At 46.0% G+C, this 26627-nt stretch overlaps 3 protein-coding genes across 3 annotated transcripts; 1 reads left to right on the top strand and 2 right to left on the bottom strand.

The window, feature by feature from the left end:
• Nucleotides 1-273: 273 nt before the first annotated feature.
• On the top strand, nt 274-11670 carry T265_13077 (hypothetical protein; the record flags this gene model as incomplete). Its single annotated transcript, XM_009167092.1, is given in 8 exon segments — nt 274-319; nt 616-747; nt 3440-3595; nt 3632-3767; nt 4591-4919; nt 10454-10527; nt 10537-10890; nt 11569-11670. Coding segments are annotated over 8 exon segments (1329 nt in total).
• T265_02748 (hypothetical protein) lies at nt 4813-9292 on the bottom strand (the record flags this gene model as incomplete). Its single annotated transcript, XM_009167063.1, is given in 3 exon segments — nt 4813-4880; nt 9033-9174; nt 9194-9292. 3 exon segments carry the CDS (start codon nt 9290-9292, stop codon nt 4813-4815), a joined length of 309 nt encoding a protein of 102 aa, XP_009165327.1.
• A 1951-nt stretch (nt 11671-13621) lies between the features above and the next one.
• Nucleotides 13622-14064, bottom strand: T265_13076 (hypothetical protein; the record flags this gene model as incomplete). Its single annotated transcript, XM_009167091.1, has 2 exons — nt 13622-13796; nt 13832-14064. Coding segments are annotated over 2 exons (315 nt in total), but the record flags the coding sequence as incomplete, so codon positions are not given.
• Nucleotides 14065-26627: the final 12563 nt, after the last annotated feature.

The raw sequence follows: 26627 nt of genomic DNA, 5'->3' as shown, positions 1-26627 counted from the left end.
AACAGTCCTTTTGGGCTGAAGTTGTATGTAGAATTCACTCCGAAGCTGACATCAACGAACACGGAACGAAGAACTCTACCATCCCCATAAAACTAGCAAATACAAGCCCCATGGTCTAATTCAAAAAGAAACCGTTTGTTAAGGACATCTATTCTCTTAGGGAAATCCCGCTAGTTGGTGTGATGTTCTGAGTCGCTTTGCTCTAATCTGCGCAAACCGTCTTGTTTGTCTTAAGATGGGAATGAGATGTGGAATTAGATAGAATTTTGAAAAATGGAAGTGTTCAAGTTGCTCAGCACACACGATACCTTTTTCCATAGTGAGCCCTGAACTTTTATGAGCGGCGCCTCCAGTATTCTTCGATACCTTACTGTAACGGATCATTTCAGCTTCTCCTCTGTTCTCGTCCCACTGACGTACACCGTGGACTTCAACTATATATAGGTGAAGAGATGCAGAGGTATCAGACCTGGAGACCTTGACAGCCGTTCAACCAAGTTCATTTCAACGAATGGGACATCGGCACCTAAAAACGTCTTTTGCCATCCGAGCATAATATGAGCCTGTGACATTGCGTGGAAAGAGGGGTTAAAGAGCGAGTTTATTGACCGGAAGGTCCGAACCCGACCTCTGTCTCTCGACTTCCCCTGTCTGGGCCTGGGCAACCTGGCAGCATCTCAGCCCCCGTAATTCCTTCAGGTAGCATGGCAACTAGGCACCGAAAGGCTGCTACAGCTGAAAGTGTCAGTATATAACATATATATATATATATATATCATATTGCTAATACTAATTTGGAATCAGCGCCTGGAAAATCACCTGAGATTGTCCTGGGCCCCAAATTGGAGATTGAATAATGATCTGCTAAGGTATGAAAGACAACTTTGTCGCCAAACACGATCGGGGCAGTAACACCACTGTGAAAATACATCAAGAATTCAACACACGACCATGGATTCTTGGTTCTTTCAAGTGCACACAGAGTCTAAGTCTTTTTCAGGACTTGGTAGGCGGTGAAATAAGCGCCAGCCACTCTGAACCATCATGTGGACTTCCTTTGCTGTGGCATCATAAGACCTGATCTTGTCTGTCGCTGTTCTTTGTCTTTCTGGTCGTTTCACAGCTAATTCGTGTAAGTCTGTGAATCAACCTGGTCTAACCAGTACAGCACTAGCCTCGAGTTAATGCGCGCACGTAAATATGGTCAGGACAAGCGCATCTTGATTTAAATAAAGCCGCCAAGTTCGCACACCATATTAAGCGTCCACAGCCAAAGACTTCTGACAAGTGTGATTTGACGATCGTGCCAAATTAGCCTACATTAATCAATCAGGTCAAAAATGTGCTCCCCCTGTCTGGGTGCAGCGGTAGATATTACTGATGGGGGGCATGCGAGTAGCATGTTTTCTCGTAAATCCGCTTAGCGTCTCTTGATGTGTGGAGTCGAACTTGCTTGCATTCGAGCAGCAGTCAGTGAATATTCAGGAAAGTTCAAGAAGATGCGTTCAAGGGGAAGATGGATATTCAGTTTTGTAAACAAGGTGCATTTGAGAGCTTTGCTTCCCTGTTCAATACTCTGGTGTTTTCTAATAAGTAACTCCGCAGCGAAGGCCTTCTTCCTTTCATGGGTAGCAGACACACCGCACAAAACGTGCCTTATCAAAGACAGTATCTGTATCAGTCAGACCATTAGCGTCTGGTGAGTACTGATAAATCTTTGCACGTGAGTCCATGAAGAGACGCGTACGTACACGATTTCTTGGTTCTGATAACCGGCAACCGTCGTTTTTGAGGCTGAAAACTCATGTGCATTATTCGTCCACATTTGTCTATAATTTAGATTAAACAAAGGACCACTCAGACCAGCAAGCACACCGATACTATTTGACCGATGATGACACCAGACGTGAAGTGAGCCGTTGTTGTCCATCACGTACTGATAGAATTAGTTGGAAATTAGAAAAAAGCCCAACTAGTAGAGGGACTCGAGGTCATAGCATGTTTTCAATTGTTCACTCTCCTTGAATCCGACTTTATCCGAAGCCTTCGCAGATCGTCGTGAGATGCACTCCTTTCCGTTCAGTAAATAATCACAGTGCGAATGAAAAATTACTTGAGCCAATTCCCTTCCCCGCCTGACTAGGTTAAACATCGGTCTCATTTCCATAGCAAAATCACTGTATAATATTCAGAGTAAATTTTGATGCAGTCGCGACCACAGTCTATCAAGTTCCTGCATCACTTGCCAGTTATAATACCTCTACGGTGGAAACGAGTTATTCTCATTTCAGTGAAATCATCCAAGTTTTCCCAAATCTGACGGCATCCCTCGACAGGCTCGATTTTGGAAATTGACCAAATTGATTTCACAGATTTTGTCGACAATTTGAGGTGGTGAAACAGTCGTTCCAATACGAATCAGGTGTGACGAGTGGTAACCGCTCCGCTTGTTCACAGATCCTGAGGACTATACATTACGCTGTGGTTCACGGTTCAACAGCACAATTTCAAGCACGAGGAGAACGACAGTTCAAACGAAAGTCATGTGAGTGTTTGTTCTGCAAAATCCCGCGACCACCAACACCTGAAACAAAAATTTGTCCAGCATGTTTCAAGCGTCTTTGGCGCCACCTGGCCGGGAAGTCCTGATTGGCGGGTCAATCGATCGACACAACCAAGGTGTTGCTGGGTCGTCGTTTGAGGCGTTCTGCTCACATTACTCAAGCGCGAACATTTGAATGAGTCCAGCGTGCTTTAGTGGAGTAGTAGTAACACATTCGCCTCACATGTGTGCGAGGTTCGAACCCCGGCACTGCCACGGATATGCACTGCTGATGAGCTCTAACAAGAGCAAAATTGGAGCCCAGCGCTCTCCTCCTCCCTTTGGTCTGGGCTCTCCAGGACAATTGCGTAAGGACAAGAGGACCAAAGTCATGTGTATTTGTTCTACGAGATCGCGCAATCATCAACACCCAAAAAATTAAACTCGTCTATTCACCATGCATAGTAGTATGCATCCATATGGATTGTTTGAACAGTTATTTCGTTCATCTACTCCTCATGGGCTGTTCTCCGAAATTCGCTTGAGTGTCTTGTTCTGTCAGTCTTTCTGAATTTCCAAACGAAATATTTGGATGTCGAGAAATTTGACTCCTATCAGAGCTCCGGGAAAGCTTTGATGCATCACCTAATTACGTCAGACTCAGTGTTATGCTCCTATATAATGTTGACATTTTTCAATATTCTAATTAATTTTAACCACTTGCTGGGGGCTTTGGACTGCTGAACACAAAAACTGAAAGATACTGACGAGTTCGCCGGTGAATTAGTGAGATTTGCCATTCCGATGACAAGGGTTAAACAACCATCGGTGCTCCTCAGCAGTTCGGCGTGGACTGATGTTGCTTTACACATTGAAACATGTCAATTAGGTATTGAGCTCTCTCTGATATTCACATCAACTCACGATCGTATGGGGAGAAATTCCTGATAAACAGGTCACGTCGAAGCAGAACAGATGATCACGACCCAAAAGTACACTCAAAGGACCAAAACGGAATCCTTGCGCTACCTCTGAACTACCTACTCACCGAGTGTCAGTTCACATGAGGATATGTGGAAAATCACTCAGCTGTAACACCCTTTCGTTGCCTAACTGCCACACCATCTGAAGGAATCGCGAGGGCTGAGATACTGCCAGGTTGCCCCAGCTTTGGGAGGACCAGTCGAGATGCAGCGGTTCGGTCCGAACCACAGACTTTCCGGCAGTAAATTTGCTCGTTACCCACTGAGCCATCTCAAGATCTGAAAATGCTTGGAGTCAAAAGGACATATCCCTGAAGGTGCAGTCTCACTTTATCCTGAAACGCGGACGCGTCGGAAAGGTCATCGAAATAAAGTCAATGGGTACAGTAAACCAAACAAACAGATAATAAAACAAGCACCTTCCTGCTCTACTTGTTTTTAGAAATTGTGCTAAGTTTACGCATGACAACCCAGTCCATGGTCCATGGTTGTGCTCCCTAGCACGCGCATCATTGGTGTGCCGAATCAAAACCTTATACAAAGACCCACCGACTTCGTTGATGGGCCACACGTAGCGCAAAATCCACCGTACAACTTCTCCGTCAAAATGTCACAGGTTTGAAATTACACCACGCGTACTGATGAGCAATCCCTAGGAGGATGCACCAGCCCTGTTGTTTCATTACTTGGTTAAGACTTCATTCCGAGCTTGGCATTGACACATGGACTGGATTTTCAGTCTATATTTCATTTCACAAGTGAAGTCAATCTACGGCGAAAAGCAGACACTTCGGCTGTGTCATCCTTATTGGGAATTATCAGCAGGTCACATCTCAGGAAACTCCAAAGAGTTTCGAACCCTCGACCTCCCGGCTAGTAGTCGCACATTAAATCGTCCGATCACGAGCAGCTCATCAGCGGTTAGACAGGATACACCGCCATTGATCCTTTGTAGCGACCCAGTCGCCCACACACTTGACTGTTCAGCCCACAGTCGCTCACTGGTTCACGAGACTTGTCTCTTTTTCATGCCCACAACCACGTAACATTAAGGTGACTCATCAGACGTCGATTGTCTGCACCGTCTAGTGATCGTACCAACCACTCACGTGCTGACGCGCCCACGTACGCGCAAACGGACCTACATATAGGGAAACCGTCAGCACACGCAGACTCGCGCGCGCGCAGGCAGCAAGGAGTCAGCCAAACACTCCAAGTCCACGGACAAACATGGAATACGTGTAGCAGCCAAACTGCGGAGGAAACACATTCCCGCTGTCCGGACATTTACCAAGGGACTCTCCCTGTTGGCTTGCTCCACTTGCTCTTTATTTTATACATGCTGCAAATCGCCCCTGTAAACAACTGTCAATCACAGTTAAAAACTTTTAGTAGTGCATACACCTGATTTGTATTATGGCTATCACCACCTGTGCACTAACACCTTCAGCCACGGAATTCACATCATGGGTGATAACATCTCAGTTTGAATGTTCACGCAACTTGTGCATTATTCGTTCCGAGCTACTAACAGTATGGGTTAGATGTGTAAATTTCAGTCTTATTTTGACATTTTGCGATGTGATGAGTCACTGAAAATCAAACTATGATCACTTTGGCGGGACTTTACAACTGACTGCCGTAGCTTTAGTCTTCGTTTTTAGTCTGTGGTGTTGTGCGCGGTGACGCCCTCAGTAGAACCGCACTTAAATAGATGTGCGTCACTGATAGCCACACTCCGGCAAAGGCCAAATTGGTCTCGGAGTCATCACCAGACTGCATCCGGTCTCAGGTGCTGTTTACGCACTAATGGTTTATATATTGCTGCTGAATTCGCCGAACTCAACCATGCAAAGCGTGCACATCCAACGGCCGAACTGAGTCATTCTTAGTTGTGATATCCGTAAGAACTATTGGTCAGCTCAACTGCTGCCAATCAACGCAAAACATATCCAGCCATATTTGAAAGGGACGAAAACTAAATACGACCATGTGACATTGTCACTTGAATTTGGTAGTGTGCAGTTAATTAACTTCCGCAACAGGGGAAAGTGAAGCGCTAGGAGTAACTCGGACGAGCTCATTCTCCGGAAATGAGCGAAAACATAGGGTAGCGCACATCCGTGGCTAGTGGCAGATCGTGTCGAAGCTAGATAAACGCAATAGTCAAGTAACCGTTTTGAGTTATTATCGTCAATGATAAGGAGATGTGTTCATCTGCCAAGATGAGGAGCCATAAAAAGTACCACAGAGTGAAAAACGTTCGCCAGCATGCGGAAATGGCCATTGCATGGTCACAGACGTTGTAGAGTAGGATATCAGTGCAAGGGACTACACGGTGGACAGCCAACCTTTGAAATGCTTGATTGAAAATAGAGTTGCTGCTCAACCAAGTAGTCGTCTAGTGAAGAGGCCAGGTTGAGTAAAATCGGTATTTTCAAATACCGTTCGAACCTGCAACAAACTTTAATGTACATGCAGAGGATGGCCAGCCTACATGAAGGATGAACACCATAAGTGAAGAGAGCCGGACGGAATCAGCCCAAAGTCTAAAAGACGGAGACATGATGGAACATTTCTTACTGAAACCCGCACAGTGGATACTGTACCAAGATACGAGTTGTTTAATATGTTGTCTTATCTTTCTAGTTGGACATTCCTGTGCCAATAGAATTGTCACCGGTCATTTTCATATGGGAACCATTTCACGAGTTGTTTAATATGTTGTCTTATCTTTCTAGTTGGACATTCCTGTGCCAATAGAATTGTCACCGGTCATTTTCATATGGAGAACCATTTCTGATAGAAAAAAACGTTGCGACCTTTGCGAGACACTCCTTGACCCCCCGCGTCTTGGGACGAGCATGCTTAGAATCGGCAACTATGTCCTAATAACAGCTGAGTAGTTATATCGGTTCAAGGTAGTTATTATGGTGAAGAGCGAGAACAAACAAGATCGACCCTAGGGCAAAACAACCAAGCTGTTCAACCTTTAAAATGGGTCCCGGAGCGTTGCACAAACCCTTCGGAGCATATTCACACCGATGCATCGCTAGATTTCTATCAATACTCCTGTTGGATAGCATCAGGATTTTTGTTGAGATATCTCATATACAACGTGGGGGGAATCTCAGCATGAGAATGATAGTGAATGGGCAAATATAGCAATTGACTCTGCCATCAGGTTGGCGCAAACAGAATGCCCCCTTTCGTTAATTCAACATTTGAACGCGTTGACGGCATTCTGGAGATTCTATTGAGAAAAAAATCAGCTGCGTCCACACCGCCAGCAAAGGACATTGTGCAGGTCGAGGACATCATGACTTCCAGTTAGAGGGAGCGATAAACGATCAGCATCTTCCGACTGAAAGGGCACGTCTCTCCATTATTTTCGGTCGTCTTAGCTTGAACATGTCTCTTTTTGGTGTACTATGCCAATCGCTCCACCGTCCAATATCGCCGAACCTCTTTATCTCTTGCCGGACTGCCGAGAAGTCTGACAACATCGCTCAGACGGGGTTGCCCCAAAACATTCAGCGGAAGCCGATGGCGTTTGCTATGCTTGTCCTTCTATGAGCATTTACCTCTTTCAGCTTAGTGATCTTCGCTAAGCACCCGAGAGCTTTCTCACTGCCCTATTCTAGCATCCGAATCTAGGGATTTTCAAAAACGAATTCTGCGACCAAATCTACCAAATCCACCACGTCAAATCGACCCTGCAGCGGCTGATCGCTACTTAATATTGGACAATTCATACTTGCAATCGGGTTCGCAGCGCGCGTGTTGCTAGCGGTCGACCCACTCAGCGACCATCAAAGTACAAAAATTACGGCCCGAGGTTGTTATAATGTCTAATAGTTGACCTGGTCTGTTCTTTCCGATCAACAGTGTCGGTCACACCTAAACGGCAACAAGGCCAAGTATGCAACATCTGAATGAGTCGGTTTTCGGTCGTGCGTGATCTCAAATGGCAGCCTTCAAAGCAGAGACTTTGTACAATGTACTTGTTCAACAATCTGCGTAGGGACCGAATAATAACTACAGCCTACCACATGAATTTCCACGCTGAAACAAGCTGCTTTTCGTTAGTTACTTGGTCAAACAATACAAAATGGCCTGAGTGATGCAGTCCTTGGTGGGTTCAGCAACGGAGTAGCTGTGAGCAAACTTGCTCGACTCAAGGAAAGTACTACTTTTTTTGTCACTTCGTTGACAGATTGTAGGGCAATCGAGGACCACCATGAAACCGGATAAGGCAATTTTCGTGATTTGCTCTCCACGAAATATATCCAAAGTGGCTTCCCCGATCAACTCCTAGTTCTCATTAAAATCATAGTTCCATGGTGACCATAAGTGGACTACGTGGTTCTGGATAAGATTATCACTCTGGTAAGAATATTGTGTGAGTTTGGGACTCCGAAGTCCAATGTCGTTTGCGGTATTACAAGCCACTGCTGCAAACCGACATGAGTGGAAAGACAAACATCACTATTGACCCGACACTACTTACACAAAGTTGTTAGGAGTTCTTCAACAACCACTACCGGTTTCGCCTTTCATGGGAGCCAGCAGGTAAGTAGTCCCCGAGTACCGATCAATCATATTCCCTTCTTGGATCCAAAGGTGGAGTTATACACATATTCAATACGATACAGATCAGAGACAGCATGACAGGCAAGATAGTCCCTGGACAAGAGTGACTGGAAAGCTTTGGATTTGTCTGAATTGGAAACTTTTCAGTCAGTAAATCGCCTTAAGCTAAAAATGGTGGTTGTCCATTGCGTCATGCCCTGCTAGAGTTAATATGTTCACTGAGTTTACCACTGTCACTAGTCTACAGTGGAACAACGGTAGGAATACCTACAAGCAAGTCAGTAGTGCCGGACTACCTGAGGTTCAGTGCAGCTACTACGGACCTTGTATTCAGGCATTGTTATTCGATCACCGCAGAAGACAGCACGCGATGGAAGGAATTTCGAGGATGTAGAAAACCGATAGGGAAAACGATAACCGGGAATTGGCAACTGAATAAAACAGCATCCCGGACGACCGAGTCGAGTAGTAGCCCCAACTACTGAAGTGGTGAAACCTATACCCCAATCTCAGTGGTATACATCAGTCGGACTACAATTTCATCATAAGAGTAAGTGTCCACTATAAGACGGTACTTATCGTACGGTGGTTGTAGCTGCCAGTTTCGTTCGCCGATGATTTGAGGAGGTGGAAGTCGGGAGCTGATAAATTAGTGCGTAAATACAGCACTACCAGAGAACTCTTAAGTGGGGGTTGGGAAGAGAGATATGCACCAAAGGCAATAGCTTGGATCCAAGCTGCCAGGTTGCCTAAGCCTAGACAGGGGAAGTCGAGAGGTCGCGCTCGAACCACAGACCTTCCGGTCAGTAAATCCGCACTCTAAACACTGGGGTCATCTCACCCATTGACTCCAATCGACCGCCCAAATATGACTCCAAGGAGCTCAGACTTGTGCAACATCACCCGCAATTAACACAGTGTCAGTGCTTTTCGCTTCACGAATGTGCGCGGATAACTCTCAATACAAGGATCCTTCTCAGAGTTAGAACTGCCGTCCGTTGGGGAATAAGCCGATACTACAAACAAGCACCCCTTTTTATGCCGACAGCCGCTGAGCTTGATTGAACTGAATAACCGGACGGCGCAGACTACTGTTCACTGGGATCCAATCCAGCAAAGCGCGTTCAGCTCTGGGGCTGAGGGCAACTCCCACGCCATATATTCCACGAGTCATCGCTTCTGGGTCACCGGACACACGGAGGGAGAAATGTGAAAGAGCTGAGTTCATCCTTGGCGTTGAGATGCATAACCACGCTCGGGTCTTGTATGCGTGTTTCGGGGACATAGCATACGTCGATTCTAAGGGAGTACAAGGTTTCAGCAAGCATTGCCTGTTTGCCAATTTGACAGAGTACGGACGTCAAAAGCTCCTATGTAGAAAGGATCTCGTAGGTTTAGAAAGGTGTTATTTTGTTTAATGTTTGTGGGCAGCGAGGAGCCTAAGGCCCTTCGGTCAAATGGCTGTCAGTCAAATGGCCCAGCGACGTTTGCTTGTGCGGTGGGAAGGGATATCGGTGGACGCTGAACTGCGCGGGCAAATGATACTTCCTGGTTGCCCAGGTCGAGGAAGGGGGTTTGGTTGAAATGCCTCACCTTGAGCCTTTGACTCAAAAGCCTTACCCAATAGAAAGTGGGAAGATGTAGGGTTTTTAATAGGAGAACCAGCCCCAAACGCAACTGGACTACACAATTGATAGTGTAATAACCGTTTCCGTTAAGACAGGTTTAATTGGTTGCTCTTCACTTTCCCTTGACAGATGAGTTCTGTTTTTAGTATCACTTTTCGACCCGCCTGGAACTTTCCATGCGATCTTTATAAATAGCCCATTTTCGGCTGCATTTAACACGCCTGTGTTCAATAGATCAGCTGATTTGTACATTCATTTCTGCTTTGGCTAAGTGCGTCAGGCTATCAAACGGCTATCCAGACTGGGGTTCATGGCATTAAGGCACTAAGAGAACTGTGGTCCACAAGTTTTGCTCCGGACCCTACCCCTAGCGTATGACTCGAAAAACTGATCCACAAGGCAGTGGTTGTCAGGTTCTTTTGGGGGTACCATTCCCGGAGTCAATGACTCAATAGTCTGAGCTGGTCAGCTGCAGCAGCTTGGCCCAGCGTAAGAGCGCACCGAGTTAGGCATTACTCTCTCACTCGTGATGTGTCATGTGCACCGGCGGTCGCGGCCAACCGTTGGGCGATCGGAGCGTGCGGAATTACGAACCGACCTTTTCTAACCCTTCCTTCCTCGGGGGAAGGCAGTATCGCTACTTCAATGATTATTGATATGCTGGTCGCCTGTGGGAACACTTTACTATCTTTATAATCCTATCACAGAGGACAGTACGAGTTTACTGCCAGACACGCACACGCGCGAATTCTCTGACATACCGAAGCAGCTACCAAAAGGGGTATGAAAGGAACCGCGAGACGTTTGGGTGACGTCGGTGATACTCGCCGTCCAGGATGGGGACCGCGTGATCCCCACTGCGCCTGGTTGGAGACACTGTAAGGTATGGCTGCCAACCGATGTCAGTGGCGCTCTTATTGTCAGTTTCTATCCAGATTGCCTGATTGGGTCCTTGGAGGTATATGCACCTCGGAATGATTGTACTAAGGTAGCCCCATCTCCGTTCACCTTAATTCTTTTCTTCTCAATAAGACTTACAAATAAATCATGGTTGTACGGCAGAGAAGCATCCGTGTTGAGCACCGATGTCACGCGATCGATGATGATGGTGATGAGTTGCGGGCTAGATTTCATATTACCCCATGTAAGATTTTATGTAAAAAAACGTTCACCTTGGTGCTGCCCTGTTGAACGGTGGCTGAGATTAGGTTACTCAATCCTGTACAGAGGCAGTCGAGGTGTTGGAGTCGGGTTCGACCCACGGACCTCCGGGTCAGTAAGCTCTACGCGCTCTGAACCATCAAAGTGCAGCGTTCAAATGAAGCGCTGGGCAAATGCACTACTGAAACTAGTTGTAACATCGGAACCACAAGAAGTAATGGGTAGATATACCCACCTACGTAACTGTATCATCCAAGATAAAGCGCTCTGACGAAGTGGATGCCACAATCGATAAATCCCGTTCTGCTTTTCTTCAACTTAGGAAACAATAGAGACGAAACAGCTGTCCAAATTACGTGCTCATTCTGCTACACTAACTTCGCCGGTTCGGTCGAGTGGTCTTAACGCAAGATTTAGCGTTAAGACAGCTTCTCACTGAAATATACTACAAAGTAGCCCGAGCATCATCTGGAGACAGCTTGCAAAACACAATAAGGGGTTTTGTATGCATTGTTGCATGCCGCCACGAGATCGGGATATCAAAGACGCGTCACATCAATAGCTGGAAGTACTAACTAAACGCCAGTGTCACCGGTGTTACTTTCATTCTTTTGATTTCACGACTTCCCTTCCTCTTTTCTTTTTTCAAATGTTCTTTTAGACCTCTTCCACTACGCCAGCTGCTGCCATAAGCAGCGACGACCCGAACATCACACACGGTTGTCGAGCCGAACTGACCTACCACGGCGACTCCGCCGTTTAGAATTCCCTGGGGAGCTCTCGGATCAATGTAAGAAATAGCCCCGGATCCTCTGTGCTTTGATACGACCGCACATGGAATCAGCTGCCCATGTCTGGAACTCATGAATTCTGGGTTCCCGAAAAGGTCGAAAGTTGTTCGCAGGTAGCAATCTTTTGGCGCCTAGTTGCCATGATAACGGAAAGAGGCACAAGTGGTGGGATTCTGCTAGGCCGCCCAAGCCTAGACAGGAGCGGTCGAGGTGCAGTGGTCATGTTCGAACCACGGATCCTCCGGTCCGTAAATTAGCGCCTTAACCACTAGGCTATCTCGAACCGAAAGAGTAGTAGCAGGTTCATGCTTCCAGGGCGGACAGTCCATCTTTCGCGTGGCGCCCTCGGCGGCCTAATACCCATGTATCGGACCGACACCGTAAGACCAACCGTCCAACGAGCCTGCCAATCTTTCACGCATTATTATTATACTGTGGGGACGTGACCCCATCATGCATACCGGCTTCTACCCTCCGGATTTGCGATCAGGGTGGTCTGCTACCAGAAAAAGCGGAAGCTCTGCATTTGTCCACACAGGACGATCAACACCTCAAGAGACTTCATTTCTGTCAGCGAGCCGTTCGCCCGTTAGGTGCACCTAAGCTGACAAACGCCGGTAAAGACTTCACAAAGACAAAATATAGTCACTATGCTATGCCATGCAAGTCAGAGGCACGAGAGTTGAGAGACAAAGACAATGCCCAAGCATACATAGGTGCATTTGGGAAGCCTGTAACCTTCGGAAGAAAGGCATTCCAGTTGGTGGCTTTCCGCCCTAAAATTCGGGTTGCTTCGGACTCTAACAATGCTACTGGACAAACAACTTAGTGACGTTCTCACCGTTCCTCCTGTGAACCTGAGTGTACTGAGACGCGGCTTAACGCATCCCGGCATGTAGAGGTCGTCCTCCTTTCTACACATCACTGCACTCCCCACTCAATGCTTGGGAACCTGACTCCACCTCTCTGAGCTCCGAGGACCCGTGTACTGATGAGTTCCCGTGTCTGAGTTGAGGCATGCTACGTACTACACATTCAACCCAGTAGAACCGATTAAGTATAACACTTACACTCCAGCACTTGCTGTCTCGACATGGTGCCGACTGCTACACTTCCAAAAAGCTCATTCCTTCGCTTATGGCATAAGCACTTTGTGGATGACACTCGACCATGTCGTGTGACTTCCGTGTCCTGACCACTGAGAGCTCATTCTGTCCTATACTGAATTCCACTGGTGGGTCAACGTCATGTTTGGAAGCGATCGTCCAACACCAAAGAAACCTAAACAGGCGATGTGGGCCGCGAACAACACTTCGTGCTACTAATGTGGAAAGCCAAGTTAGCCCGCTTTCGCGCGTTGAGCTTGAGAACTACCGCCCAAGTAACGCGGTATGGGTGACAGACCTATATAAGTAGTCAACGACGGAAATGTCGACACCGACGTCGAAGAAACTAAACCTGCCTGTGCCACACCCTCGGATGAATAAGCGGATTCCCGTGCACGAAGCAACGGTCATTGCTTGTAACCTTAGGGACATTCTGCGACACACGGTTCCGAAATAACACAGGTCTGCAGGTGACGGAACTCACGGTCGCGCAGGCAACAAGTCCTTGCTTGACTCCCGCTACTCTAGGTTAACGGATTTCTGAAGTGTTGCCGTATATAGCAAACGAACCTAAGACATCCTAATTATGCTATGCGCAAACTGCCTCCGGCAGAAGCATGGGACCTAGGACATCGAGACCACCTATTCGAACCACCCTATGGGAGGCAGAAAAACAATAGTTCTCGTCACATGTTCCGATAACGAAGTCGGCGCCTTATAAGATACATGACTGGCGCAAAATATTAGCTATATTGAATTAATCGGATCAGAAATTGTACAATGGAAGGGCAACTACAGAATCAAACCAGTATTGTTCAGGATTCGAACTTGGCCAGTATGTCAGCTTCCCGAAATAGGAAATATTCCTGCAGGGTTGATAAATTACATGTGAAGAAACTTGCCTGCTCGTCCAAAACCACCTTCGTGCCACCATATTCAGGGAGAAAAACTTTGTCGCCTACAGTAACACAGACGGGAACTATTTCACCTTTCTGATAAGGTCAACGAAGAGTAATGAATGACATACATCGTTCTTAAATCCAGGGCCGTGAGCGACCACGGTGGCTTCCAAAACTTTTCCTTTGGCTTTCTCAGGTAGCATTATCCCACCTTTGCTCTTGACTTCAGCCTCGAACCTTTGAACCAACACGCGATCAAAAAGGGGCATGAACTTTTTAAATGCACGAGCCGCCTGCCGAACATCGTCACTGAAACGACGGAACCTACCATCACGTGGGAAGGCAATTTCTCGAAGGCCGCCTGAACTGCCACCGCGGAGAACAACGCACTCAAACGCAATACTCGAATCAGTTCTCTAGGCCTATGTCCAACCTGAAATCTGAGGCTCGGTTTGGAATCATAAGAGGTGAAAACTTCTATCGTGTCGGAAGCACGGTCTGAAGATATCTGCTTCAGGTGGCAGCGCGCCGGGTACAAAATTGTGCATGAGGGGTAGAGGAGAGGCCCATTAGCGGCACAATGGTCTCAGTTGCAAAACTTTTGAGTTTGAAACAATGATCTTTGTGTTAAATGTCGCAATTGAAGATATCTGCTTCAGGTGGCAGCGCGCCGGGTACAAAATTGTGCATGAGGGGTAGAGGAGAGGCCCATTAGCGGCACAATGGTCTCAGTTGCAAAACTTTTGAGTTTGAAACAATGATCTTTGTGTTAAAATGTCGCATTTTGTTGCGTATGTGCTCACCTCAAAACCCAATCTAATGTACAATCATATTTTTGAAACTCGCAAAATTTGGTCGTGCTCTGAGGCGATCATTCCTATTGAGGAGAGGCTGGTGGAGTACTTCGCTAACATCGCTGAGACCTCGGGATACCTACATGGGGCTCATGGTACTCTGAACTAAATTGCCTGGCAGTTTTAGTTTTACAGGTTGCCGAATTTCATTGTCGACTAAAGCAATGATTCCACTGGCGGATTCCACTGGCTCAAAAGTTTGAACTGGTATCATGAACCCATTTACCTGTTTGTTTTGGCCCATAAGAGACACATACTAGCTTTCGAAAATCAATTCCATTGTGCTAATGCTGAACTCCGTACAACGCTTTCACCTTCAGTATGAGATAAGCTTGCCCTATCTTTCACCATTTCGTAACAATGTTGTGCACATTTTAAGCCCCTGTTCAAAGCATAACGAGACACTTTCGAGCTTTGTTGCAACCCTCAGCTTGGGCGTATTCTACGGACCTGGGATTTTGTTTTCTCTATAGCCAACCAAACTTCAGACCTTGCGCAACGTGCAGCTGATCTCCTAATATTTCCTGGTATTGCAGTCGTGGACGTAAGTCACAGTGGTCATTTCAAAGAATAGGGTGGTAAACACACAATAGCGAAACTACTAAGCAGTTTCCTCAGATACCTGGCTCAATGACAATTTATCGTCATGGAAGACGTTATCCTGTTGGTTCTCGGAATTGCATAATAAAACCCAAAATCCATTAAAGCAATGTTGTCCTCTAAAATGTTCATTATTGCACCGCCAAGCGGCTAGTCAACCCCAAAATAAGCGGTTAGTGAAACGGGATCCTTCGTTCCCAAAAGATTATCCGGAGTCTAGTTATAAACCGGCTTTACTCCCTAAATGCCAAGTCATCTGCGTGGCGTAGTCCGCTGTGCCAGACCACGTTCTTTATAGCGCTATCAGTTTTCATTGAATCCATGCTTCACGTGGAGAACCTGTTTGACGACCACCATGATCACTTACTGGGAGCCAGATGTCCCCGGGCTAAACCACGCTCCTCGCCAACTCGAAGTAGCCCGTTTATCTCCCGGATATTGGAATGGTGCAGAGAGCTTTTCGCTTTCCGTGACAAATCCGGAGACGCCGTCCGTGATAATGCCACAGTTTAAGAATGGGGCTGACAGGATAACCTGGGCCTGCTTGAACTCCTCGAAAATAGCGCCTGGCCTCTAGAACAGTACTCTGAGTTTCCAAATGCGCACCTCTCCTCTTAGTATGTCCATGCCGGCTTCCAATTTTCATATTTTGCAGCTCCCCGACCATCTTTTCACCTGCTACCTCTGAGTCAAACGAAAGCATCATACCATTCCACCCCACCATCCAATCCCCTCATTTCTTATTCTAGATCTGTGGCATCTACTGTAGATTCTCTAACTGCCTCAATGAGCTGGCATTGCCCTCCACTTCCCACAACACTTGCTGTCCGCGGCAGAGGCCCAAACCACACCAGTTGCAGAACACTTATATTGCTACACATTTAGACCATACTCTGTCCCCACGTCCAACTTGAGTGAGGTGAACGCGTGTCTGTCCCTACATAAGGTGCACTGTCCTTGTCATCAGCAAGAGCCTCAGTTCCTGAGTCCCGAAACAAACCTGTACACGCGTGACATGCTACCAAACGGTTCAAAGGTATCATTGGTCCAACGTATTTCACTGTCCTCAATAAGGTAACGTATGCGTCCTAGGCCTAAAGTTGGACTCGTACGCTCATCCAATTCTCGTGTCGATTTGTCCCCCGTGGGTACTGTCCCTTCCCAGGCAGACTTCGACAGAGCCAGTACCAGAACTCTAACTCACCTATCTCCGATCCAATTTTTACCGGCGAACGGTGTGTTTCGTAAAGTTCTGCTCTTCACGCCATCGTGAGAGGCGGCCATTCCAATCTATGCAATGGCGCAGTTTTTGTGGTTATTTATTTTTCCCAAAATTTACGCGCTACCATCGAGGATACTGAGAAACGCAGAACAATCTTCACAGCACTAGAGTGTTCCAACTTTTCGATCTTGCCGCTGGCACTGCAGAATGCGAAATCGTACAGCATATGATAGGATCATGCGCGCTCTCTAAGCTCTTTTGTGCCAGTCTTCTTTCCACAAGACACCGATCCAGCGCACGTGCTCCAAATGGCCAACCTGGGACACGGCGCCTGGGATCGACAATCGAGTGCCGCCTGTGCTTCGACATTCACTCTTACAAGTGCCACTGCCGGCAATGTGACATGAACAACTATGTGTAACTTAGGCTTCGTTTAATTGATTGACAGATCTGATCCGAACACAACTGGTCGACGTTACAGAGCGGCAGGTTTTTGAAGCTGGATGATGCAAATATACGAACTTTGAATGTGAAACAAACAACCTTTATTTGTTTCGCCTTAGTACCCCATCCCACTAAGAGCTGGTGCTGATCTGATGACTTGAAAATTTTGAGAAGGAACACGTCTTACGACGAACGTTAATCTCTCTTGCTCATTCAGCTGTCAAAATATCTTGGGTTGGAATCAATTCACCTGGTATGTTAACTCCAAGGCAAGTCCAAAACTGTTCGCAAAACGTTAAAAAACATCCCGCTCCACTGGCGTATTCAGGCACCGTTGGTATCCGTTTCACTTCAGTGTTTCTTCTGAGATGCGAAACCTTACCTAGCAGATTTTTAGTAATTAAAATGCCGTAGGAGAGCAACGGTATCTTGGTGCAGTAAAAACCGCGATGATTATGATAGTCTTACGTCAAACTTAGTTGAGGTCACCATCGAGCTGGTAAGCAGGAGACAAAGTTTTTGTGGAGATTTCGTCCTGTAAGTGAAGCCAATCTATGCTGAAAAGCCGAGAAGCACTCCACAGCTGTTTCATCCCTATTGGGAATCATCAGCAGTGAGCGTCTCCCGAAACTCCGAGGAGCCTCGAACCCGCGACCTCCCGGCTAGTAGTTTGAACCGTTCGGCCACGAGTGGAGACCAAGTCTTTCGCGAAAAATCTTCTCCTAACTAAGGATCCCGGTGACTCTGTACAACGATAAATCCACGCTTTGGGAAGAGGGAGACGATGGTCTTGCGGACGGTGTATAGGTATTGAGCTTCGCTCACAAAAATATTTGGATGAATTGCAGAATTAAAGAACTTGCGTGCATGGACGAATTGCGGGGACCGGTGGTCAGCTGGGTAATCGCCACGGATGAGAATTGCTGAATCTGAGAATAGCTTGAAGTTAGCGGCTCGAACGAATCTTGTTAAAATGATGACACTTAAGGGTTTCTAGATGTACCCAAGAGAAGCAATGACTTTCTCGTTCCTGGCCTACTCATAAGCAAGTTTAATCTTGTGCACTCTTAATTCCAAGATAACGTTTTCCTCAAAAATAGCTATCCTGTAACTAGCTATGTCCATCTAGCCGGTGGACAAAATATGCAGTCACTAACTCCACGCTTCTACATTACACGCCTCTGCATTCCGGATCGCAGCTGAATCTGAACCATGGGTAAAAAACCAAGCATTAGCTCACCATCAACCGCACCGCACTGGATTGATGCAGCGGCGGCCTGCAACTTCTTCAGCTATTCACATGCCTTATGAACAACCTGGATTCTTTCTTATGTGGACTTGGGTCCGTATTTACTTTTGCCGTTCAGCGCTCGAGCGCGTTATTCGAGTGCACCATTCACGTGTTGCACTTCATCAGGCTGAGACCTAATGGCGATTTCCCGGCCATCCATCTCCGAAAGATCTCATCTTCGACAAGGCTTCCCAAAGTGGTTAACATTTCGCCGGGTAGTCCTTGCGAACTCACTCTTGCGCCATTGCAATGAAACACGAACCCCAACCGACATTAAGACAAACGCATAGCAAAAGCAATAATGCACACTCCTAACGGTCGTGAACTCCATCCTCCCATTCAGGCGCAGCTTCCGTGCGTCGGTGCCTCCATCACCAACCAAGTGCGAATCACCACTTCTCACTTCGGCAACTGACTAATTCGCCTCTAACATTACTATTTGAGCAACCGCAACCATATCTGCAGCCGGCGCCCAAGACCATGTACAAACGTACTTCTCAAATCCTGTAAACATGAAATCCATCCTATCCATCAAACAACGTCATCCTCCTTAAGCAAGCCCCGGTTTCGTAATTCACGCTGCGGCGCTAAGAAAGCCGCTTCTAAGCTTTTCGTGCCACACGGTGCTATCAGCAGTCCGCCGGCTGTCGGGAAATTTTCTTGAATTGTTCGCTATTTGCTTCGCGTTTTTCACCCAAATATGCTTGATGTCACTTCTTAGCGCAAGCTGTCCAGAACATTTTTACAGAGAAAGGTCCATATTAGCGAAAATATCTGTGGGTTTATTTTATGTCTATCTAACTTGAAATTCTCTCAGCCATAAGCCTCATTTACAAACCAGTATGAGTTTTGTGAGAGCGTGGTCGACGACCGATACCCCGGGTACCTAGTCTCTGAAAGGGAAAAACTGAGGGAGGAGACTGTTAGGTTTTTTCCAAAAAAATTCTAAATATTCGTAACAGTTCTAGGTAGTTCTAGACTAAAAAGAGAAATTCGTTCACAACTGGACCATTTGACCAACCTTATTATTAGGCTGGACGAGACCACCGGCCAATTCTCCTCCCTTGGCATCCTCATCATCTCTGTATTGGATTCCCCAAGTTACTTCAAACACATCAAGTAATTTTGAATGGACGGAGGAAAATCGCCCCGTGCAGGAAGCCACGCTACACACTTTTTCCACTTAATCCTCCTTAAAGCGGACGTCGGTCCTATGTGGTGCCTAACCCACAACCAGGCACATAATTCTGGATACTCTTCAGTGTATCCTCTTCGTCCGAAGTTTAGTGAGCCCACTCTCCCTGGAAGTACCTCTTGGCTCGTTTTAATTAGCGCAGGAAATTGAAATACGTTCCTTCACAAGATGACTTTCTCAATTTCTTCCGCTAAATTGTTTGGTACTTCCTCTAGACTGGATCACGCAGATCACCATTCATTCTCTTCCTGATAAGATGCACAACACACACGCAATATATGCTACAAATTGCAAGCCTCTCTTAATCCGCTTCCGTCCGAGAGTCCATCGAAACTGGCTTCTGTGTTTCTTGACAGCCTAGAAAAAATTACGACAAAGCACTTTTGGCTGACGAGAAGCATTCCAAGACTCAGTCTATTCTTGCTTTTTGCCTTTTATCTATCGACGCATCATTGGTCGCGCTTTGCTTGAATTTCCCCTTTAGTTAGTTTAAATAGCATGTTTATTATCGCTCTGCTGCATCAGCCACTTTGTGATTTTACTTACTGCAGTACGCTAACAGTACCTCAAAAGTACTATGTAAGGAATGGCTGTAACGTGTACACCTTGTCAAGCAAACTCGCCTCATGACAGGCAATCATACAACTGAGTCACATATCCAGTCACCACACAAACAGTTCTCCGATGTAATAACAGGTGGTATTACATGCGTTCAAGCCATTACACTCACGCACCAGCTCGCTGACTAATTGACGAGTGGACGCCCACACGCGCAAACTCCGCCACATCCAAGTAGCTACCACAGTTCTTCTTCCCTATATTTAGCAAACTCACGCTTGTAAGCACTCGACACGATTTGACTCCAATACGGATTATCGTAGGCACCTCGACGAAACCGTGGCAGTTATCAAACTTTCTCGCTTCAATCCACTGTTCACCTGTGCCGTCGCCTCAGGCGTTTGTCCCACATCTGGTTCATGCTTTCTATTTCGGACATGATTTTTATTAGGGTCTATTAACCTGCCATCTTCTAGCATGTCGATGGGGTTACATTGAGTGGACGTCTTACATCGAAGCACCCGTTCTTCGTCTGAAGGCACAAGTATGGCGTAGACCTCGCCACTTCGTACCGTGCAAGGTCGGGAGAGCTTATCTGCGTTTTGCCTAACGGAGCACTGCCGTTTTTGGAACTTCAACGCCAAATCCGGTCGTACAAGGTCCTAACATCTTCGAAGTTTCTGGCACATTAAGTATGCACAGAGCGTCCGGTCTGTAGTAGTATGTGGCAGTGAGTAGTTGCAGTGACAACTTGTCTACGCTCGTTTGTAGAAGACCTGGGCTCTGATTCATCACCGGCGCTCCCGTGCGTTCGTCTAGGCCATTAGAAGTGGCATGGTATGGTGCTATTACAACATTTTCTATCCCGTTGGTTCTTAGAAACAGTTGGAATTCCGCATTGGTGCATGCTGTGCCGTTATCGGAACCAATCGTGGCATCTTGCGTGCGGAAGCACTGCTTAGTGTAGGTATGCTCGACGCCCCAGCTCCAACACCAAGTGGTGAGGCATCACGGGTGGGAATTATGAGCTATGTTGATTTGAAATAGGTGAGCGGTGGAGGACTTGTTAGGGCACGTCTCACTTGGTGAAACGTGATTTTGTTTTGTTCATCATTGCAAATCAGGCTAATTCCCTAATATAGCAAGTAGTTAAGTAAAAGTGTGGCGGCTTGAGGAACAGACCTTGCGTAGTGGTTGGCCATGCCTAAGAAACATCAAGGTTCATACTGATTCCCTGGTTGCGTTGCCTTCGATATTGAACGTATTTTCTCCGCCAGAGAAGCCAAGCCTCCAAACACTGATGCCGAAACCTAAATACTCCAAATTATAGACCTGGAAGTCACAATTTTTTTCCTTATTTGTAATGCAATCTCCTTCAAACGATCTATTACCGGCTTTTACGACTTCAAATGCTCCCGCATAATACACTCAGTTATCGGTTTATGGTCCAGGTAAACAAACCTTTTGAACTTCCTTGCAATAATGTCTTCAACCGCTTGATGAAATATGGATTAGGCAGGATGGATCCCAAAAGAGAAGCGATTAAACATAAACGGTATTCAACAAGCGCTGATGTTTGTAGTGTATTTCGCTTCATCTGTTAATTTTGATTGCTCGTAAGCGTGAGCTAAATCTAGTTCTGGAAAAAACTGATCATAATAATTTGCACGCAAACATCTTTGATTTTAGGTGGTGTGGAATATTTTGCGGCTGTGACCGTGGCTTTGTGATCATCGCAGATTCTTCCGGAGCCATTCCGTTTCAGTGTTGGTACAATTGGTGTAGCTCGGCTCGGAAACTTCGTACTTTGAATTATCCTTTCACCGTTGCAGGCAGTCAAGTTCTTCAACGTTTCGGTGCATCAAGTAATGCAATGACCGAGCCTTCAAGAAACGCGGGTGTTTCCGGCGGAATCTGCATACTCGCCTTCCCCATGGAAAACTTGACTGTCTTTAGCTCCAAAAATACTTCTCTGTAATTGCAGATAAAACCTTAATCTTAGGGATTATTGAGGCCTGACCTGACAAAAGTTTGCGTAATTGTCGTATTCAGTCTCTCCCTGACAGACCATTTTTACAACAGTATGTATAGTTTTGCTTACCGACATAGTTGTACATAATATTTACATTTTGCGTCCCCAGCGGCTTCACCTGTTTTTTCGTAAGTGCCCGAAAGGAGCCTGGGGCCTGCTGGATTTTAGCTTTCTCGAGTGGTCCATACATAATCCAATCGCACTAACCTCATTTAGCTCGAAATCATTGGCACGTGGTTCATATGTAGGTCTACGTGAATAGTGGTTGAACGCGGTTAGTAAGTTCAATTGCACAAAGCAAGTTTTCTGGGGTTTTGGCCTTTAAGTTGATTCGTGACACCAGAGTTGTTCAAAAACGCCGATGCTGAAAGTACACTTCCACCACGCGGTCACGTTTCTCACACCAGTTACAGACAGCTTGAGTGTGCCAGCATTCCTTTGAGTAAGTGTGACTGCCCCGAAAAAGTTAGCATTTTAGTTGCAGATTTTTTGATATTCGCTACAATAGATTTACCTCAGACGATGGATCCACCGCCTCTGATGTCACTATCAGATTCGCAGACTGTAACAAGGTCGGGCTATTTGTCGCTAACCCCAATGACACCGGAGTATCGTAGACCATTTCCAAAGTTACGCTACGGTCAGCAAGCAAATATTACTGTATGCAAACGCTTCTCCCACCAACAATTAAGTGATGTCTTAGAATATTGTTCCAAAAAGTTCCATACTCACAGCGCTCTGTAAGGACCCGTAATTTCGTACTCTTGCGTAGGATTTGAACTGCCAAGCGATGGTGAAAGTTTAAGGACTGTGACGATGGGAAACAACAGTCACAGGAACTTGGCAAATCCGGAGCGACCGAGCTACGTGCCAACCAGGACATTATGGAACCGCATGTCGTAGGGAGTATATTCACATCCCGTTTGTCACCAGTAATTTAGCTTTGAAAAGACTAGGAACACCCGTTCAACCTACTGGTTCTCTGGACATTCAGTGGCATCAAATTCCTCAGGCTTCCCGATGGACATTTCGCCATATGTGTTTGTCATGCTACCGGGCAAACGTTTCGCTAGTTTTCGTCTGAAATGCGGAGCTCGACACTGCGCTGTGCCGGTCAGTGACGGAATTGATCACTCGTTGACCCCAAGAGCGCGAAAAATTTGTCAATTTTATATGCCCGCTAAATTTGTTTTGTTTGATGCGGCAGATAGACAGCCCGATTCGTTCTGTTGATTTAAGATTGTCATGTATCTGCGTGACGCAATTTCAGTATCAAAAACCTCAATTATTGCCCAACTTTCTTTCCTCACCTTCATTTATTCACGTGGATAAAGAAGTGCAGAAAGCTAATGGGCCTCTTGGCCGTATTCTCAGGATTAAAAATTAAGGTATTAATATTTTCACAGAAGTATTACCATCCATTTCATCGATCCCAGAACTGTTGCTTCAGGGTAAAACTAATTAATAACCCGCGCCCAACAACAAAAAATTAGCTACTTTGTGAACACCCTTGTACACACGTTGAAAATTTAACTCATTGTGATCCGTTGGACAAAGGGACTACAAATCCTCCTTCAGTCAGTGGCCTGGCGGTTCACCTACTGGCACAGTTATATAAATGCCGGGCTTTTTTAGTTACGTTATATTTGGGCACACAAAAACAACAATCGTCCTTTACATTAGTCTTTCCTATTATTACTTATAACCAATCCGGTATTTTCCACTATTTACTGATAAAAAGTAAAATTTTCCATAAGTCCTAGATCCCCCGCCCAGCTAGATACCTATAAACGGCTGTGCTTCATCGTAAGCTTATCAGTTTCACAGACCATGCAACTGTTCTCTCTTCTACCAAGGCCTAATCATCAGCTGAATGCGGCTTCAGCTGATGTCTTGAAATACCGAGCTAGTGCCCCTGGTTTTTGTCAATACTCCGCTTCTTTTCAGAACTGCATGTCCTTGAGGAACCTTTCTTCTGATACTTTCAAACCAAACAGTTTACCTTTTATTCTGTGCACCAGAATCCGGAAAGTGGGCCTTCAGCTTTTCCTTCCAAGCTTGATTTCAGATGTGTCAACATACAGGTCCTGGTTTTCAGTTTGGCAATCCATTGTTTGCGCGGTTTGAAAAGTGTGTGAGACAAATTGTGATATTCTACCAGCACTCTCCATATTAATGAATCGGAATTTCCCGCTGGATATTGGGGACAATTTTGGGCGATTTCAGTGGGCTTGTTCCAGCACCCATTTTTTTCATACCGCCAGATTTAAATCTCAAAGTGACAATAATTTTTAGTGACATACTGCTAAACACATTCATAATAGTGCAGCCGGGTTAAAGACTCAACCGACATTATTTGCAGGCACCCAGCAACGCATCAAAACAGAGTAGTTGTATAGAAGTAGACTTGACACAACTCGAATAAAACCATGCTAAGATTAGCGTAGGCTCTAGGTGACATAGGTAAGGGGGGTTGCAACGCACGTGGCATTAAAATGCATGGACGATATACCTCGAGTATTCATTGGGATTTTTCAATCAAAAAAATGTTGATATGATCACAATAAATTGAGGGTATTTTCAAAGAACAGCAGGCTCGGTTGGAAGCACATGGCGTGCGACAAATAGAGAAGATTTATTCAGATCCTAGCGAATATCTGGATAGTAACGATCGCAAAACACAAGTCGCTTGAAAATAATCTGGCAGAAACCTGACGCAAATAATTCAGCATATTGCAACAGGCTGGAGGGTTGATAATATTAATTTGGCGGTTTTGGGTAATGGCTGCGGCAACGCTAGCAAAATGCGGACAAAAAACATAGATTATTTGAAGCACAAAAACTCAAACCTTGATACGCAACTATAAAGCAATGTGGACAAAGAATTTGGTGATACCGCAGCAGACCAAGGAAGATATTAAATTCATCGGCCGACAGAAGTTTCGGCCAATTATTTATTTTCTATAAATATACTGGGCCTAATCGTATCCTGACGCAAGGTACTATCTGCCCTACGTGGTTTGCTCATGTCTTCTACAAGTGCTGGTTTTTCCCTTAAAAACAGTTGTTAGATTTCCTTACTGTTCCCGCCCGTTTTTCCTCTTGCACGATATCTTTCACCCAGGCCAAAGGAAGCATCTTGTAGTGAGCGTCGAAAAATCTCTCAAGCATTGGTGAGCTCAGATGCATTGCCTCCTACCCCACAGGTCAATTGCAGTGCGGCCTCATGTCACCATGTTCCTATCTTTATTTGACGGTACCTCGGTGACAAGTTCAGCGTACTGGACGTAAAAAAACCCACCAGAAGGTCTACTGCGTACATCAATTTCAGGCACTAAATGGGATTTTATTTCGCTACTTCGTTTAACTTTGAAAGGTAATGCAGATGAAATCGAGAATTTCAGGTGCTTAACCACATTTTTCTCAGCCTTTTCTTCCACATGTCCATCACTCACCGCCGATAGCAAGGTGAAGGACGACGTGATGGGGTTGACCCTGAAGTTCAGTTCGGCAAAGTGATTGGCTTGTATACCCAATTTGTGTACACTTCAAGGTAAGGTACTGAATGAACTCTTTTACAGCGGGCGTGATTTGACAGTTCATTTACAAAGCTCACAAGGTTCCTAAACTTTGCGATTCTGAGCCAGGCTACCGCAGGACGCCACAAGGTCGAGTCTACTCTCACTCGGAACAATCTGCCTGATGGGAACACCTTGATTCAATGAAGGGTTTTCCCTTGAATCCCCTAAACTCGAGTTTGTGGAGCAGCGGGACGTGTGGGACCCTATCAAATGCTTTGGAGAAGTCGAAAAATATGGCATCCGTTATGAGTCCTTCGTCCATGGCTTGGGTTAAGCTGTCCATAAACACGAGCATGTTTGCCACGCGAGAGCGGTGTGGGAGAAATCCGTGTTGAGCTGGAGATATCAGATTGCTGGAAGTAAGATGATCTAGGATAGCTCGCTTCAGAATGCGTTTCATCACCTTGCACAGCACGCTAGTGAGGCTTATAGGCATGTAGCTGCCAGGCGATGGTCGCTTACCAGTTTTATATATTGGCGTGACAACCGCTTCCCTCCAGGCAGAGGAAGGCGGCCTTCGTCAAGCGACTGACGAAACACCAGGTATAAATGATTTGCCAGTGTAGACGACGTTTCATTCAGGACCGTTGGATATACATCATCGGGCCCAAACGCCGGCGGCTAGACGCACACCCAAAATTTCTCTGAAACCGTGGTTCGAAGCGGAAAACTTTAACATCAAGTTTTAACATTTGATGGTAATTTTTCGGGTTTACGAGATCTTCCCAAACGGCCGCTGTTTTGTTGAAAGTTGTTTAAATCTACTCAATCCTCACTATATTCGAGGCCCGCGATATTCACATTTTAAATGGGTGCTATGACTGAGCGCGTGAATGCGGAGGATGATTTTGTGGAGAATTTAGCTCGTCAGAGTTTTTTCTCATTCAATGCATTTCAAGTCGCCTGAAAGAGTACCAGGCGAAACATTACGTCGTTTTCATACGTATAAACTCCAGAAAGGGCAGCAATTCGCCACTTTTGTATGAAAAAGCCTTCTACCGTTGCAGCAGACATCCCTGCGGACGAAGCGGGAGCCGTGGAATTCGTCGCACCTAGTAAGTTCATGGTTGATTCTGTGTACGTTGTAGCACACGTCGTACTGATTGTCCGGCGAGGTTCCACGTTCGCCGGTACCATGAATGCTTGA

The sequence above is a fragment of the Opisthorchis viverrini genome (genome assembly GCF_000715545.1).
Source record: "Opisthorchis viverrini unplaced genomic scaffold opera_v5_35, whole genome shotgun sequence".
Lineage (NCBI taxonomy): Eukaryota > Metazoa > Platyhelminthes > Trematoda > Opisthorchiida > Opisthorchiidae > Opisthorchis > Opisthorchis viverrini.
The sequence above is the reverse complement of the archived record's forward strand: the minus strand, read 5'-3'. Positions and strand labels throughout refer to the sequence as shown.